Source organism: Micropterus dolomieu, unplaced genomic scaffold, assembly GCF_021292245.1.
Source record: "Micropterus dolomieu isolate WLL.071019.BEF.003 ecotype Adirondacks unplaced genomic scaffold, ASM2129224v1 contig_13113, whole genome shotgun sequence".
NCBI lineage: Eukaryota > Metazoa > Chordata > Actinopteri > Centrarchiformes > Centrarchidae > Micropterus > Micropterus dolomieu.
The window spans coordinates 1-17830 of NW_025742099.1; the positions used below are offsets into that span (position 1 = coordinate 1).

Genomic DNA, 17830 nt, shown 5'->3' on the forward strand with positions numbered 1-17830 from the left:
CCAACTAACTAAACTTCATCTTCTGCCTGAAATCAAGGAGCCGTGTTTCTAAACGGCCTTAGCGACAGTAACTAAGGGGCGGGGCGAGACGCCGTGACATCGCGAGAACACTCCGCGGGATCCCGCAGCGCTCCTGTATCTCAGCCTGAAGAGCTCCGAGACCAGAATCCAGACTCGGTCCAGGACAACACGGTCCACCAGTCACAGCGGAGACCTGCAGGACGATGGAGAACCAGAACCCGGACCGCAGGAGCCAAACAGCAGCCTCGTGCTCTGATAGCGCCGATGTTCAGGTCAGTGTTCATGACTTCATCACGAGACTAAAGACACGAGGAAGAGTCTCGAGGGTCCGTGTATCATCCGTTCATTCTGTTGTTAGAGATCAGAGCCTGAAAACCCGCTCCAGGGTTTGTGTTGACGTGGTTTGATTTCCAAAGTGTCTCCGTGGTTCCTGTTTTCATCTTGAAGAGAAGCTGAAAGAAAACATTTCTCTTTTCTTTGTTGTGTAACTGTCGCCATTTTCCCGCGCGGCGCATGCGCGGTGCGGCCCGCGTTGTGTCGGGAGCGCGCAGAACAAACAATGATGGTGAAAATGAAGCAGAGTCATTATATTTGCTCGTGTGTTGGTGAGTTTCTCTCAGTGACAAACAGTCTGCCTGCATTATTGTTCTCTGAATGATCGTCGTGCAGGTTTCAGCTCTAAATAGTATCTGTGGAGACTCTTTGTAGAGATCAGAGTCAGTCTGGAGTTTAGTTTTCCTCTTCTGATGTTTGCGTTCACTGTCTGTTAAGTGATGTGAGGTACTGTAACAGTAGGCAGAGTCATCTGCGTTATCATTATATTAAAGTTTTTTCTTGTAGCTCTACGATGTTTTATGTAATCAGAATCAGCTTTATTGCCAGGTATGTGAACACATACGAGGTATTTGACTCTGGATTGTACATTGCTCACAATGTGCGTACTCATACAAAATAACAATAATTAAAATAAAATCAGACACTGACTACAGCGCAAATATACACACTATGAACAAAAAAAATGAAGGATGTACATGTCAGGAGGGGGATGTGATGTACAGGTACATATACATGTACACATGTACACAGTGTGCCTCTGACCTTGTGTGTGTGCAGGAGTTATGACTTGAGGTAGGTGGAATGGTATACAGTTTCTACAATATAACAGTATGAACAGCACTGAAATAGAGAATGGTAAATAAATAATGGAAACCAGTAAACAGGTGCTGATTAGAGAGTTTCTGAGTTGAGGAATTGTTCCTGACACTGTGAGTCAGAAATCAGCTGTTCATCAGAGTGATGGCTTGTGGGAAGAAACTGCTTCTGTGTCTGTTGGTTTTGGCGTACAGTGCTCTGTAGCGCCTACCAGAGGGGAAGAGCTGGAACAGGTTGTGTCCAAGGTGAGATGTAAAAGTCCGGAATGGAGGGCAGGTTGGCACTGATGATCTTTTCTGCAGTCCTGACTGTCCGTTGTAGTCTGCTCCTGTCCTTTTTGGTGGCAGATCCAAACCAGACAGTGATGGAGGTGTTGGGCTCCCAGAAACCTGAAGGATTCCACAGCAGACACAGGGCTGTTGATTATGGTGATGGGAGCAGAGTGGGGGGGGCTCCTCCTGAAGTCCACAGTCATCTCCACAGTTTTGAGCGTGTTAAGCTGCAGGTTGTTCTGACCGCACCAGAGAGCCAGCTGATCAACCTCACGGATGAGGCCGATGACCGTTGTGTCATCAGTGAACTTCAGAAGTTTTACAGATGGGTCTTCTGAGGTGCAGTCGACATATCCTGTTACTGACATGGAGGCACTGATTGCTTGTCTAATTGTTTGAATTTTGTCTGTGAAGAAGGAGGCAGATTCATTGCAGGCCCTGGTGGATAGAAGGTCAGAGGCTACAGACACAGGAGGGTTGGTTAGCCGGTCGACAGTAGCAAACAGGACACGTGCATTATTAGTGTTTTTGGTGATGATGTCAGAGAAGAAGGACCGCCTTGTATTTCTCAGTTCTAAATTATAAATGCGAAGTCTCTCTTTATAGATGTCATAATGAACCTGGAGGTTTGTTTTCCTCCACCTGCGTTCAGCTTTTCGACACTCTCTTTTTTGAGTTCTAACCATCATGGCATTTCTCCATGGAGATCTTCTCTTACCAGAGACCACCTTCACCTTGGCTGGTGCAACGGCATCAATAACATTTGTAATTTTAGAACTGAAATTATCTATAAGCTCATTGACTGAGACCCGTGAGAGGGCGGGTGTTGAGGAGAAAGCCTCAATAAATTTTTCACTAGTGTTTTCAGTGATATGCCGTTTTGTGATCACCTCTGCTTTAATATTTGTGTGCACGCAGATTGCACTCTCAAAGAAAACACAGGGATGATCACAGAGAGCAACATCCGTCACCACAACCTTGGAAATGTCCAGACCCTTGGAGATGACCGAGTCCAAAGTGTGTCCCTTATTGTGTGTGGGCCTCGTCACATGTTGAGTCAGTCCATAATTATCAAGAACACAACAAAGTTCTTTAGTCCCTCTGTCCTGGGGGTTGTCAACATGGATGTTAAAATCACCAACAATAACAACACAGTCAAAGTCCTGTAGATATTTAGAAAAATTGCTCGAGAAGAGGAATTCACAAATCCTGCCTGTTACTCGTCCTCCTATTTCCCAAGGAAATGATTTACTCTTAGGCTTTGCACCAAGAGCGTTCCAGGGAGGACTAACACTTTCAGATTTATTACCCCGTACACAGGCCTCCTGCTTCTTTGTAGTCTTGTTGGTGCTAATTAGCTGTATGTTAGCATGCTCTTGTCCGCTGTTTTGGGTCCGCGGTAAAGTGGTGTCATTGCCACATAATCCATTCACTTCCACATTCACTTCTAACCTGTGGATCTTGGTTTCCAGCACTGCAATTTTCTGTAGAGGTCTATTTGGATAATAGACCTCTTTCCTGTATAAACTCCACTTAGAACAGGTGGATATTGAAAGCTGGTGTGTATGTGGGCTATAAAACCTTTTCCTAAATGGATTATGTTAATAAATAGATTACTGTCCCAATAAGCAGCACGTGCCTTTACAGCCTTTTAATCATTGGTACCAACTTCACCTCCTGTAATATCTTCACTTTCCTCACTAGATGAAGAAGTGATAAAAATAATTACCATCACATTCATAGTTTGTGAGGTGGATGGATTATCTCGGCAAAGGAGAAGTGCTCACTAACACAGATGACTGTGTTTGACTGATTGGTGAACAGTATTTTAAGTTTTAGTAGTATATAATAACAATGCCTCCTCTGCTTCGCCTCGACCCCAGGCAGGTCCTGGTTCTGTCCCGGTCTCTGCTTGGCTCTAAGCGCAGTCCTCATCAGAGACAATAATGCTGACATCGTGGAAGCTCTGACATGCAAAACAACAAACATGTTAGGAGACACGACTTCGTTCGACGTTCGTGTAGTGTAACTGATGGAAACAGGAAAATGGGTATCGGCCTGTTTTTTAGCTTAGCCCAATGTTACCGCATCTGTTAGCACAGCTACCTGTACTAACAGTTAGCTAGCCAGCTCGTTACTTATTGAAACTCAATCTTTTTAAACCTGCTTACTTCTTTAACTGGGTTAGTTGTTTATTTTCAAGATGATACATTTAGATGTTTTCTTACCCCTCATGTGAGACGCTGCATTGCGCTCCTCTACTCTCGTCACACTGTGCTCGTCCTCCAGCGGTGTCGGCAATGCCCATTCACATGTTTTGGGGGCATCGCTTTGGAAGGAGCCCAGAAAGAAGGGGGTGGGAGTTTCTCTCTTGGATACTTTCAAAATCCAGCAGTTTCTTGCTAATTTCTCAAACTTACCTAACCTGCCTTTAAAGGTTACGTATGTAAGTGGTGAGGGTTGCAAATTGCATGAAATTACAAACCAGCTACATATTTAAGCTACAAAGTTTAATTGGCTGATCTGAGCTTCGTCACTGGAAGCTGCTGTTTTCTTGCTAATTAGTGATCAGCTGATTGTCTCACGAACGTAACGGACAAAGCCAAAACAGAGCGCTGGAGAGAGAGTAACTACATGAAGTTAACACCACAAGTCAAAGCACAGCCCTGGACAATAAACCAATCCAACTAACCGTAGATGATTTTTTCTACCAGGGCAGGAAAGGTTTAGCTGGCTGATGCTTCCATGCTGCCAATTAACGTTACTGATCAACTGATTGTCTTGCTAACATGACCGGCAAAGCCAAACCACTGGCTTGAGAATAAGTAGGCGACATGAAATTAATCCATATTTCACACCACTGACAGGGGGAACACGTCTCTGTGATTATGGCCAGCTTAGCTAAAACTATCAAACAGCTTTCATTTGCATCTCTAAAGTCTGACAAACTTAAGTTAATTACCTGTCCAGCAGAAAACAGACCACTTCAGCACTGATTTGAAAATATCTGACCCACATTATAGCCTTCCATCTGGGAAAATCCAACATCCGTGATTTCTGCCGTCAGCTGTCTGTATCTGTCCCGACTCCGTCTGGCTTCATGGTATAAAGATCCACAGGCTGTCGGCTCTCCTGTTATGTAACATCTGTGCTCGTTCATTTGTTCAAATGTCACTGCTCTTCTTTTAATAAACCAGAAGACTACTCATAGACTGTTTATTACTGTTATTATTCCCTCTTCTTCTTTGGACTATTCAACGTAGTGACAGACATCTACACGTCCAGAATTACACAAGCAGAAGAAGAACGCCGTGATGACGAAACGCACGCTGTAACGCTGTTTGTTTGTTCGTTGTCAGCTATTGTAGAAACATGCTGACAAAATACAGCGACCTCCAAAGAAGGGGGTGCTTGTGGTTATGTAGATATAAATGTCTCATTCTAAAGTAATGAAAACAAAACAGTTCATTATGTAAGATCTTGATACACTACTGAAAACATAGTTATGGATCTTATATTGCATTTCTGTTGATAGATCCTCAGTAATATTACACACTGAACCTTTAAAAGTACAGATTAAAAAAATTACAAAAACTTCTCAATTGCAGTAACTAATTGTAATTTGTTACTTTCCACCTCTGTTACTTATTTAGTATTCAGTACTGAGTGTGTATGTGCTCATTATGTGGTACAGTATGTTGTGTGATTACAAAGATGTGATCTGTCATTTATGGCTCCACCATGACATCTCACTTCCTGTTTTTCTATGTTGATATAGAGAAAGACAGGAGAAGATGGACTCAAACATCATCGCTTTCAGCACTGTGACAAATCCTTCACAACATCAGGATATTTGAAGATTCATCAGAGTTTTCACACTGGAGAGAAACCGTACAGCTGTGACCAGTGTGGGAAAGCATTCACTAGACTAGTCCATCTAATAAACCACCAACGTGCTCACACTGGAGAGAAACCGTACAAGTGTGAGCAGTGTGGAAAAAGGTTTCCTCAATCAGGTGACCTAAAAGTCCACCAACGTGTTCACACTGGAGAGAAACCATACTGGTGTGACCAGTGTGGAAAAAGTTTCACTACATCAGGTAACCTAAAAAGCCACCAACGTGTTCACACTGGAGAGAAACCGTACAGCTGTGACCAGTGTGGAAAAAGTTTCACTACATCAGGTAACCTAAAACACCACCAACATGTTCACACTGGAGAGAAACCGTACAGCTGTGGCCAGTGTGGAACAACTTTCAGTAGATCAGAGTCCCTAAAAAGCCACCAACGTGTTCATGCTGGAGAGAAACCATACTGGTGTGACCAGTGTGGAAAAACTTTCACTACATCAGGTAACCTAAAAAGCCACCAACGTGTTCACACTGGAGAGAAACCATACTGGTGTGACCAGTGTGGAAAAGCTTTCACTATATCAGGTAACCTAAAAAGCCACCAACGTGTTCACACTGGAGAGAAACCATACAGCTGTGACCAGTGTGGAAAAGCTTTCACTATATCAGGTAACCTAAAAATCCACCAACGTGTTCACACTGGAGAGAAACCGTACAACTGTGACCAATGTGGCAAATCTTATACCAACAGGAGAACCTTTAGAAGACACAAATGCATCCACAAAGCATCAGAGTGACAGTTTTCACAGAGCCGAGCTAGCTGTTTCTCCTGCCCTGAATACAACCACCTGTTATCATGTGACTGTGCTGGATTAACGTCATGTGATGACAGCTGAGGAAGTGTGATTTGGATAGAGCTGGAAAGCGTCAGTCCAGAGGTTTTATCAGCCAATAGCAAAACTAATTTGCAGTAGTCCCATACAGTAGAGGGCAGTCACTGCTTTTTTATAGCGCTATATGTAGAATTCAGAATCAGATTTGGACCTGAATCCATCAACAACACTACTAAATACCCATACAGATTAGTTATCAGCTGAAATAAGAGTGTACTGACCCTTTAAGAAGGCAATGTGATGTGGTCAAAAGCTCCAACAAACAGGTGGTATGGAGAGAGGTGGTAAAGGTAGCACAGCAAAATATTTAAGTTACTTAGGAAGTTGGTAGTCTGGCAGTAAATGTGCAGTGTAGGTCACAGTCTGTCCGTTGAGTCTGTTGTTTCTGCAACCGCTGGAAAAGTGAAGGTTAAATTAGTTGTAGGAATTCATTCATTTTCTTTTTTTTAGCTGCTATTTTTATCCAAAGCGACGTAGAACTGCTGCATTAAACTGGTGTCCTGTTCACATACTGTACATCTTGATAGTTAAATTATATTTCAGTGTCCAGAGGAGTGACAACTGGTTGTTAAAGGAAGGACGCTGGTGACCAGGAGGAGCTGAGGCTAGTAAAGTAAATCAGTGATGTGAACTAGTCCTTTTAAGCAATTGAGGATTGGATTGAATGTGCAAATTAATTAGGAAATTAGAAAAAAAGATGCATCAAGATGGATCGTTGCCCTTTGAATTGTAATCAAACCGTGAGGTGCCAAGAGATTCTCATCCCTACTGCCCAATCAGTTTACCCATTCAATAACTTTAAAATGTTTTGTAGAGCAGTTGCCACGATGTCTCCAATTGTCCACTGCACCTGTGACAACATCTGAGCCTCTTCTTACATGATGTTATATGGTTGGCAACAGTTCTTCTCTTGAGCAATCTCTCGCCACCCTGAGAATGAGTTTCCTTGATGTAATTATGTTGTGCTTTTGAGCTAAACTCCAAAATGTTCAAAATGCATACAAATTGTTCATAAAGTGAAGAAACGTAAATAAAAGTTGTTTTCAAACGCAAAATGTGTCACTTTACTTACAGCAAACAATTACGTGTTAAGTACTTATTAGTTCATATTTAGTTCATATGGTATTATGTCCACCTGTAATATATTACATTATTATTATTACACTTCACTTAAAACAAACAAAGACATGCTATATAACATTACACATTTCTATAAGCTATTACTCCATTTTATATCCATCTATCCATCGTCAACTGCTTATCCTGCATACAGGGTTGGCTGGAGCCAATCCCAGATGGCATCAGGCGAAAGACGGGTAACACCCTGGACAGGTCGACAGTCCACTTTATATCAGTAATTCTAAATTGTGACTGAAGTGTATTTATAACGAGGCAGAGTCGATAGTGTAATTAACTATGAAACATGGTCGGAGATTCTTGGCGCACAGTGGTATAAACTGGGATTACTATTAGTTATAAAACATTAAATTAAAAGGTTATGAACTTTGCTATAGCGCCTAATGCATGTTTGTAAGTGATTATAACAATTGTTATAATCTCTAATTGGAAGCATTATATTGTGTTATAAATATATGCGCAAGTCATTATAGCGATGACCTTCATTAAAAGTGTTATAGCGATGGTGGTGCAGAACATGTTGCTCCAAAATCTTCCACATGTGTGAAACTAGTTTGAGATCTGGTGACTGTAAAGGCTGCAGCATTTTATTCACATCATTTTCATCCTGACCGTTCAGTGAGCCCTGGAGCACGAAGCATCTGCATTTCATGTTTCTCCACTCGTTTATTCAACAAATAATGAACAATGAAGAATTTTAAATCTGTCCAGTGAACTTCCAAAGGATCCTCGGCTATCTCGTGACCTTAGCAGAACTCAGGAGGTCAGTAATGGAAACGTTGGATGACAGTTTCTTGATTTATGACAGACCAGCAAGAAAGGTCAAGAGCAACTCTGACAACCTGAGACACTTTAGTGACTCAGAAATTGCCTGACCTGACCGTGGCTAGGAGAACCTGATACCACCATCTTAAAAATCAACATCATGAGCTCTGGTGTCCATCAAGTGAAACTCAGGACTCAGAAGACAAAGGACGGAGAGACTGACTTTGCAATGCAGAATTGAAAGGTACACTAATCGATATATGAGCTTAACCACAAAAGAAGGTGAGGTTTTGAGTTAACATGCTGATCTGGCTGCAGGACTGTGGAATAAATATAGTCCCAAATGGATGTTATCCGTCTTGCGCACGCACAGGTCGAGTATTTAATATCAACAAAGCCACCTGTGACCTGGGATGATGCGGGGCGTGGCTTATATAAGCCCACGTCATCAGGAAAAATGTCCCTACAAAATCTTTCTCGCCAAGATTCTGAGTGACAGAGAACTCTGGCAGTCATCCAGAATTCATAGAACCGTAGTTACATATGTAACTCTCGTTCTATTTCATTCTTCCTGACCGCCAGAGGCAGCGCTTAACACTGGATGACTGCTACCAACGTCATCACGAGGAATCCCACCTTACCGTGAGCGGTCAGAGAGTTCCCGCAAGGCAGCTGCTGCTACTGCATGGGGAGCAGCGACATTGACCCAATAAAAACAGGCAAAGGTGCATGGTGTAGCCCAGGTGGCTGCAGTGCAAATCTCACTCAGAGGCACCCCCCCCCATAGCTGCAGGCATTTCGGGCTCGGATGACAGATGTGGCCCCTGTCAAATAAGTTGAGATCCCAATGCTCTTGCTATCAGGTCGCAAAGAAGAAAACAATGAGTGAGAAAAGGGAAGTGCAACATACTTCCATCTGCAAAACACAGAGCTTAACAATACTATAAGCAATATATTGAATAATAATTAAAAGAAAGATATTTGGTATTAAACATGATATGATGGTTAATAAATTGAATTGATCTTCTGATTGTAAAATACATAATATGGTTAAAGTACGGAGAATTAGGGTAAAGGTTAAATAACTGTGCAAAAGGTCACTAAGTTTGGGTGAAGACATCATGACTATGAGTCATTGGGAGAGAAGGGTCAGCAAGGGGAAATGAAATGGCCAAATAAGGACATCTCTGGCCCAACTGAATTTAAGGATGAACAAGCTATGTGACAGTAGTCACATGGACAGGATAAGGGTGGTGGCTGATATGACAAAGAAATCAGCCACGGAATAGTATATATAAAGAGAAGCCAGAAAGAGATCGGGGTTATTCCTCGGCAGATCTCAAGAGGCATCGGACTTGGAGCAAGACCATCACCGCACCGGACCAAGAGCCCAAGACAATAGATGGGGATTTGAACAGCAAACAACTAGGGAACACTTCAGAGATTCTTCAGGGGACTTCAAGAGATCGAGCCACAGAGGGTAACCACAACGACCAAACCAACTGAAGAATTATCGGACTCTGAAGATTTTCTCTCACTCATGATGCAATGAAGACTGAAGACTTTTGAAGACAATTTGAGGGCTTTGGACAAAGCCTCAAGGTTCCACCAGGGTCATCAGCCCAGCAGCGGAGGAAGGATTTCACCAGCCGGGACAGCTCCTACCCCTCCCTTACTCTCCAAAAAGAAGATAACCAAAAACACTCAAGCTCAGCTATTCGTATCAGGTTTTGAATTTTAACAGTTTTATCATTTTTACTCAATTTTAACCAATTTTAGTTGTATGCTTGCCCTTGCTAATTTTATGCAATAAAATATATAATCACTGCATTTAAAGAATGATAGTCGACATTGAAGTTATTTCCTCACTAAGGTAGTAATCAATTAGATAAAGTGTGTTTAACATCTTTGAGGTTCTTATAGGTTAATCTAGCCACTGAAATTAACTTATCCTTGGGGCCTATTTTCCTGGCCACTAAATACCAACCTGGCAACCATACCAAGTGCACTGATCAATGAGAAGAGAGCTGTCGTTAACGGGCGTGGCTGGGGTGGTATCTGGCTCTAGGGCTATTCAGTCAGGTGCTATCTCAGAGTAAGCAGGGTAGGCGTTCGGAAGAAGACAGTTAGAAGCCAGGCGAATCTCTTCGACACCAGCTTAAACAGTCCTCAGTCATACCTACTAGGGTAATACCCATAGGCCTAGAGGATCGGACCCTTTAAGACGGAGAGCTGGTCCAGTACCTCCTGAACAGGGGTGACTCGGGATCTAACACCCCCCATCTGTGACAGCAGGTCTTGCATCCTGGGAAGGCACCATGGGACCCCGTCTAAAAGCTTGTGCATCAATGGAAACCAGAGTCTCCCTGGTCAGTTTGAGGCCACCAACAGGAACCTGTGGTTGCTCTGCTGCACCCTGTGCAACATAACCGTTATCAGTGGGAATAGCAGAAAGGCATAGAGGAGACGATCTGGCCACGGGTGTGCCAGGGCATCCTGTCCCAACGAACTCTTTTCCTCCCCCAGTGAAAACCAAAGGGAGCAGTGGGTTGTGGACTCTGAGGCAAACAGGTCCCCCGGGTGGAGTCTCCACTCCACAGCGGGAGGCATCTGGCGGGAGAGGTAGTCTGCCACCATGTTCTGTGGCCCCGGCAAGTACATAGCCTTGAGGCTGGCCAAGCGGGGGAAAGCCCATACCAGGAATCGCCGTGCCACCTGCAGCGACTTAGCCGACCTGGTGCCCCCTTGCCAATTTACATGGTAGACAGCCGACGTGTTGTCGGATCGAACAACAACATGCCTGCGTCTCAAATACGGCAGGAACTCGTGCAGCGCCAAACTGATAGCATGGAGCTCGAGCCCATTTATGCGCTCCATCCCTTCCTGGCTCATCCAGAGGCCACTCTCAACCCTGTGCTGCCACACTGCCCCCCACCCTGTGCGCGACGCGTCAGTTACCACTACCTCGTATGGCCGTAACACTAGTAGGCATTGGGTGGATACCCTGACTCTCTTGGATCTGTGTAACTGCGGAAATGGAGGCAATTGATCCACATTTGGAAGGATTGTAAATACAGGAGGCCCAGCGGCCCCACTGATGTGACAGAGGTCAACATACCCATCAACCTGAGAAAAAGGCTGTACCTCAACCTCCTGTCCCTCTGGAAATGAATGACAGGCTGGAGTATGGCCTCTACCCACTGTGGATGTTACGATGGTGTGGTGTGGGGACAGAGAGGACCCAAATGCAGCGCTCAGATAGACAGGTTTTATTGGGGAAAAAGAGGGTTCCAGAGGGTACAGGCAGGTGTCCCGAGGGCAATAGCAAAGGGACCAGAGGGTTTGGGCGGACGTCCCGAGGGCAAAGCAGAGGGACCATAGGGTTCAGGCGGACGTCCCGAGGGCAAAGCAGAGGGACCAGAGGGTTCGGGCGGAGGTCCCGAGGGCGGACCAGGGGAGCCAGGGAGTTCCGACGGGCGGCCCAAGGGTGGAGCAGGGGAACCAGAGAATACAGGCGGGCAGCCCAAAGGCGGAGAAGGGGAACCAGGGAATTCAGGTGGGCGGCTCGAAGGCAGGACAGAGGAATCAGATAATACAGGCGGGTGGCCCGAAGGCGGAGAAGGGGAACCAGGGAATTCAGGGGGGCGACCCAAGGGTAAGGCAGGGGTCCCAGGGAGGTCAGGAGGTCGAGAGCCTGAGCTAAGGTCTAGAGTGGGCCGACCAGAGGGTCAACGGGGAGGGCCAGAAGCTCCAGGAGGCCACCCTTGAGGTCGTGGCGACTGGGATGAGGCCTTGGTGCGAGGATTAGGGGTTGGCTGGACCACCGACGGTGACGATGTCGATCGATCCGCCAACAGAGCGCGAGGAGCAGGGGTCGGCCGGACCACCAACAGGGATGATGTCGACCGATCTGCCAACAAAGCACGAGGAGCAGGGGTGGGCCGGACCACTGACGGGGCTGATGCCGATCGATCAGCCAACAACGCTAGCAGCGCTAGCGGGCCGGGGATCAGGCAGACGGCTAGCAGCACTAGCGGGCTGGGGATCAGGCAGACAGTAAGGCCCAACCTTGTCACATGACATAGAAGGGAGGCATAGTCGTGCTCCACCTGTTCCTGTATCGGAGCACAGATAAGCCAGTCGTCCAAATATGGGAGGATCTGCATACCACGGGCTTGCATCAGGGCCAGTGCTTCCCGCATGCACCTCATGAAGACCCTTGGGGCTAGGGAAAGCCCAAATGGGAGCACCTTGAACTGATAGGCCACACCTTCGAATGCAAAGCACATATATTGCCTGTGATGTATCACTATCGGGACGTGAAAATATGCGTCCTTCAGATCAATGGACGTGAACTGACTTTGCGCTGCCACTGCGTCAAGCACACCTGTTGTACGCAGCATGTGGAAAGGTAACTTTCAGAAATTTGTTTAGCCCCCTTAAGTCCAGCATAGGGCGAAACCCACCCTCTTTTTTTCGGAATTATAAAATAAACTAAGTAAAACCCTTGCTGTATCTGAGGATCTATTCTTTGGATGGCCTCCTTTTCCAGGAGGGTTGATATTTCTTGGGGGTGTAGGCCCCTGAAGGGCAGCAAACTGCTGCCGAGTTTGATTAGCCTGGATTCCCCGCTACAAACTTGCTGCGCTGCTGGGACGAACAGCTCCCATGGTACTACAGGTAGAGTGCGCAGGGCCCTCCTACATGTCTCCAAAAGCTGGGATTGGGCCAGCCAGACCTGGCGACGAGCCAAGGTAAGTGTTGCCATTAGCCTACCAAGCTCTCTAGTCATAAGGGCAAACGCCTGCAAAGCTGCATCACTGAGGACGGAAGCATCCACGGCAGAGGATTGCAGAGAATGGGACAGACTTGGACAGAACTAATATCAAGTGGGGAAAAAGAGTTTCCAGTACGGCCCATGCGCGCCGCTGTATCATAACCTTTCACCAGAAAGTCATCCGTAATGCGACACTGCGGCCTAGGACAGCGAGCAACCGGTCTCAACACTTCAGTGGGTGATAAACCGAGGGACGCGATAACTAGCTCCACAGCCAGCATCTGGCCCAGCCCGTAACTGCTGGCATTCTGCATGGTCAGTTGTGTGGTGAGAAAAAGCCTTGGCCAGCATTCCTGGAGCTCCTCAATGTATGGCTGGGAAGATGGCACAGAAAAACCCATCTCAGGTGGGAGATGCCTAAAGACCAGCAGACCTGCAGGGACCACAGCTAGTGCAGCTGTGGTCCCTGCAGTTGGTGCTTCATCCAAGCCCAAGTGTGCCAGTGTCATACGGACCACTGGCTTAATTGTAGCATGGGCAGCCTCTGAGCCTGCTCTGGACCCGCTCCCCGTCTGCTGGGAACCAGTGTCAGAAGCACGGGTGGAAGCCTCCACTTCTCCCTGCCCAGGTCTGTCCTCGCAGAACTGGCTGCAGGAAGCCCTCATAGAAAGGGCATCGTCATCCCATCCTTGAGGGGTGGGGCTCCCGGCGGCCAGTCCACACTGGTTGCAGCCCCTGCCTGGCTGAAGGTTAAGGAGCAACCTCTTAATCTCAGCAAACTCTGAGGCTAGTGTGTCTACCATGGCTGCCAAACCATCCACCTTCTTGGCTTTCTTTCTAGGGGGGGCACCTGAAAATGAAGGGCGACTATGTCTACTCCGGATGAAGGCAGCTGGCCTTCAAGCTGCAGTCCTTCCACTTCTGCTAGCCGAGCTAGCTTCAGTTCCCGCGGCATAAAACTGCAATTCATGCACTCTCTCAAGTGAATAACACCGAGGCACGTGGGGCATTCATCATGGCCATCTGCAGCCAGCAGTGGAGCGACAAACATGTGTCCCTAACATGGTGGGACCCTGCATATTTATGCAGCTTTTATATATAAATTTTTCACAACGATAACTGTTACCTAGAAGCGAAAACACCCAAAATAACAGATTAGTGAGCTCTTTTGTCCTTGCCTTGTTATTGAAAACAAATTAAAATAACTCCTCCTTTTAACAATAAAAGTAAACTGTACCCATAAGTGAAATCACTTAGAGTAACAGTTTAAGTTTAACTCTAATTAAATAACTCTCCTTCACTTAATAACCAAAAAATTCACCTATACTGTATATGTAGCTGTTAAGTCTACCGGGGAGCCAACGCTCTTTACCAAAGGATAAATTAAAGTTTACTTGACGTGCTTTAACGAGCGAAAACACTCGGCAGAGAGTCTACAATCAAGAATTACTGCTAAGCGTAAAAAAAATTGTAACAAAAGAGTCAAGGAGATCCGAAAACAGGCTCCTCACTCAAAAAACAACAACTTATTTTTAACTAAGGAAACACTTACCTCGCCGGCCTAACTCCAAAGCTGGCGAGACACGCACTAGCTTGTCCTCAACCCGTGCTGATTGCTGGCAAAAACACCGATCTAACAGCAGGTTTAGGAGTGCAGCTGCACTAATTAATCGCAGCCCTTGGAGGACGAAACCGTAGCTGCAGGGTGGTTGACGGTTATTCTCTCTTCCTTCCTTCCTTCCTTCAATTCAACCTGCATTCGCGGATCTGCAAGAAGAGTCAAGGGACATTTTTCCTGATGACGTGGGCTTTTTAAGCTATGCCCCGCATCATCCCAGGTCACAGGTGACTTAAATACTCGACCTGCGCTTGCGCGAGACGGATAACATCCAGTATTAAGCAGTGCCTCTGTCGGTCAGGAAGAATGAAATAGACCCCAAGTTTACAGGTACGGATTGATTCTACAAGTACAAAATAAACCTACAGTTACAAGAAGTTCTGTCCTACAAATTCTACTGATTGACCAATGGGGATGCTCGGATTAACATGTTATTTGACTATCTAATCAGGAACATCAGTTCACAATCCAATCACACAGTTGGGGGCTGGACTTTCTTGCCGGGAGCTTGTGGCTTCATCCCCATTGGTTACGAAGGTGAATATATAAAGAAGCAACCTAAAATATTTAAACGTATGTCTCATTGAATAATTTAATTAATGCGTACATTTACTTTTTATGTTTATCTATTGAGCATTTTTTAATTTCTGTATTCGTTTTCGATTGTGTCAGGGTCCGTCCTCCATAGGAAGTGAAGTGGTCTGAAATGAGAGGAGAGGTGAGTAACAAACAGGAAACAGAATGAATGAAGTTCACAGAGAAACATGAGGAAGGATTTATCAAAATAAAACAGGAAATCACAGCACAAACCCAAAAGACTTTCTTCTCTGAGGAAACCTAACCTTAACCTTAAATGTTACCTGATATTATGTGTTAGCCTGGTTGTAGACTAGAATGGTGTCTTCAGGCCAAGCGGGAAGCTTCCGGTCTACAATATGAAGCCGATACAGGAGTCCCTGAAACCTGCATTCTTCTATTGAAAATTTTATAGACTCTTCTGGTTGCAAAAAGAAGTCTGGCTCCAATAGAAATAATGGGAAAATGACCCTACTTCTCAGCTGAATAATTACCCCAGTAAACACTTTGCTGATGAGTTTATAGTCTCAGTCGCTAGTTTCAAGTCTTCTTCAATATAAAATGATGTTCATTTATTAAATTATGGTCCCATTTATTTTAAAACAGACCATAAAGCAGACTATGTTTCAGAGCGGGATTATCTATGATTGACAAGTCGTGACCATGGCGACCTGTCAATCAGGCTAGAGCCGACTTGTACCCTCAAAACTGTGTAAATTTAACCAGCGCTGCTGAAATAGCTTATTAGGAGTCGGCTGTTCACTTTGTCTGGTGAGTACATTGTCAGTCACATACATTAAATTTGGCCTACTGCTTATATTATTTCACCATATGTACACAAATGTAGCCGAAGTTGTGAATGTGTGGCTACAGTGCCAGGGCTGAATTGTTGTCCCAGTCGGCCCCAGATATGAGGGAGCAATAAAGATTTATTGCATTAAGACATTTCTGATTTGGATTCCACACACATGGAATCATTTTCATTTGCTGAATCATCATGAAGACGTTCAGAGCCTCTGCTGCTATAATAATATTATTATTAATAATATTAGAATTTCCACTTTTACTGTCCGTCAGATCGGCCGACCAATCAACAAGCAGCCTGTTTCTGCCCGGTAACAGACGTCCTCATAGGATCCAGCCGGGACTCCTCTCTGCTCCACCTGTGAAAGTGAGGGGAACATCCTGGATGATGGAGGAGCTCGGTGGATCTCTGAAGAAGTGGAGACGAATGGTTTCCAAAGCTTCCAAGGCCCTCATGAGATCATTCCACTCAAAGGTGGACGGATTATTCTCTGATGTTTATTACGACATTGAAAAGTCTCCAAAACAGAATGTGATATTTGCAGAGTTTCAAAGTCTGATTCATCTGTCACCAAAGGCCTTTATCAGACCCATATCCAGCTGATTTCTTCACACGATGAACACAGACCCTTTTCATACTACTTCTGTGTTTTTTCTGAAGTGCTTCTAGCTTTCACAAGCCAAGAATCTTCTGTACGTCTCAAACCAGATGTCTCTTGATATAAGTTGAACCGTTACAACATTAATCAGAACGTCATGACAGAATAACAACGGTACGAAAATGAAAACTTCTAACAGCTGTGGGCCTTTTCCTACAGCTGCTGACTTTTCTGTGTCTGTATGAATAAAGTTTGTTTGACTGCACACATTAGAATGAGCCACAAATATCACAATGGAAAAGTCCAAAGAGCTCCTTAACATTTGTTAAAAATGTTCTAACAAATGTTAACTAACAAATGAAAATGCTTTGAGAAAGGATTATTTGCACAATAAGAAAACTTGCAATGCATTTTAAATACAGAAGAAACAAATGTGCATTGTCCAAGAAAGTAACTTAATCTTAAAAGACAAGCTGCTGATTTCTGCATTATATTCTGTTTTGAATTGTCACCTGCCAGCTGAATGTTTTGTTTCCTTTTATATAAATAAAGACCTTTCCACTTTTCTAAGCCCTTGGTTTAGGCCATGGTTTGGTTTCTTCTAAATAAGGTTAAACTACATCCCCAGAATAAAGTCTGGAACCAGCAGGTCTGTGGCCTGAATATGATCACAGACATGTGACTGTCACACAACCAACATGATGGCTGACTCTTTTTTCTAGATGTGGGGGAAACATTTATAGGCCTATCAGGTTTGTGTTGCTCTGTTTGTGTCTTTGTACTACTACAGGCTACATTCACAACACACAGTTTTCCCTCAGTGGCTTTGTGTTTGCATCTGTTTGGGCTGCTCATTAATGCAGCTGAATAGCCAGCTGATGTCCACATGTTCAGCTCTCTGCCTCCTATTCAAGCTGATCACCTGAAGAGAGGTGAAAATGCGCATCAGTCGCCTTTTCAAGCAGCTGATCCCCATTTGAATAGAGAGCCGACCTGGACAAACACACGATGGCCCGTTAAGTGAACAAACAGCTTCACTGTGATGTTAATGATGTGTTTGGACTCTCTTAGCTGCCGAGAGAAGCAGCAGATGTTTGTGAACAAACTGTCTGTTTCATCTGATTTCACCATTTAAACAGTAACCGTAATATAGCTACTCCTTTGTGGCCCGGGGAGAAAGTCCCAGACTCCCTTCAACAATCGTGCAGTTTAGTGACTTGTTGAGTTAGAGGACACTTTAGAAACTTTGTGAAACGCTGTCTACGACTAATTCTTAATGATTCTGCCTTCCTGTAAATTCAACATTAAATGTGACACATGAAGTTATTTCTGTCTTTGTTGTACAAAAAGCTTCAGCAGGATATT

The 17830-nt window shown here is 44.8% G+C and overlaps 1 protein-coding gene across 2 annotated transcripts; it reads left to right on the plus strand.

The window, feature by feature from the left end:
• Positions 1-32: 32 nt before the first annotated feature.
• On the plus strand, positions 33-16305 carry LOC123966303 (zinc finger protein 239-like). 2 transcript variants are annotated; one of them, XR_006823944.1, is made up of 2 exons: positions 33-293; positions 16140-16305. XR_006823944.1 is itself a non-coding variant. In XM_046042487.1 (2 exons), the coding sequence occupies exons 1-2, from the start codon at positions 225-227 to the stop codon at positions 6091-6093; spliced, it is 939 nt and encodes a 312-aa protein (XP_045898443.1). In that variant the 5' UTR covers positions 33-224; the 3' UTR covers positions 6094-7166. The 2 variants fall into 2 exon arrangements, 1 of the variants encoding a protein (XP_045898443.1); XM_046042487.1 differs by lacking the exon at positions 16140-16305 and adding an exon at positions 5224-7166.
• The last annotated feature ends 1525 nt before the right edge of the window (positions 16306-17830 follow it).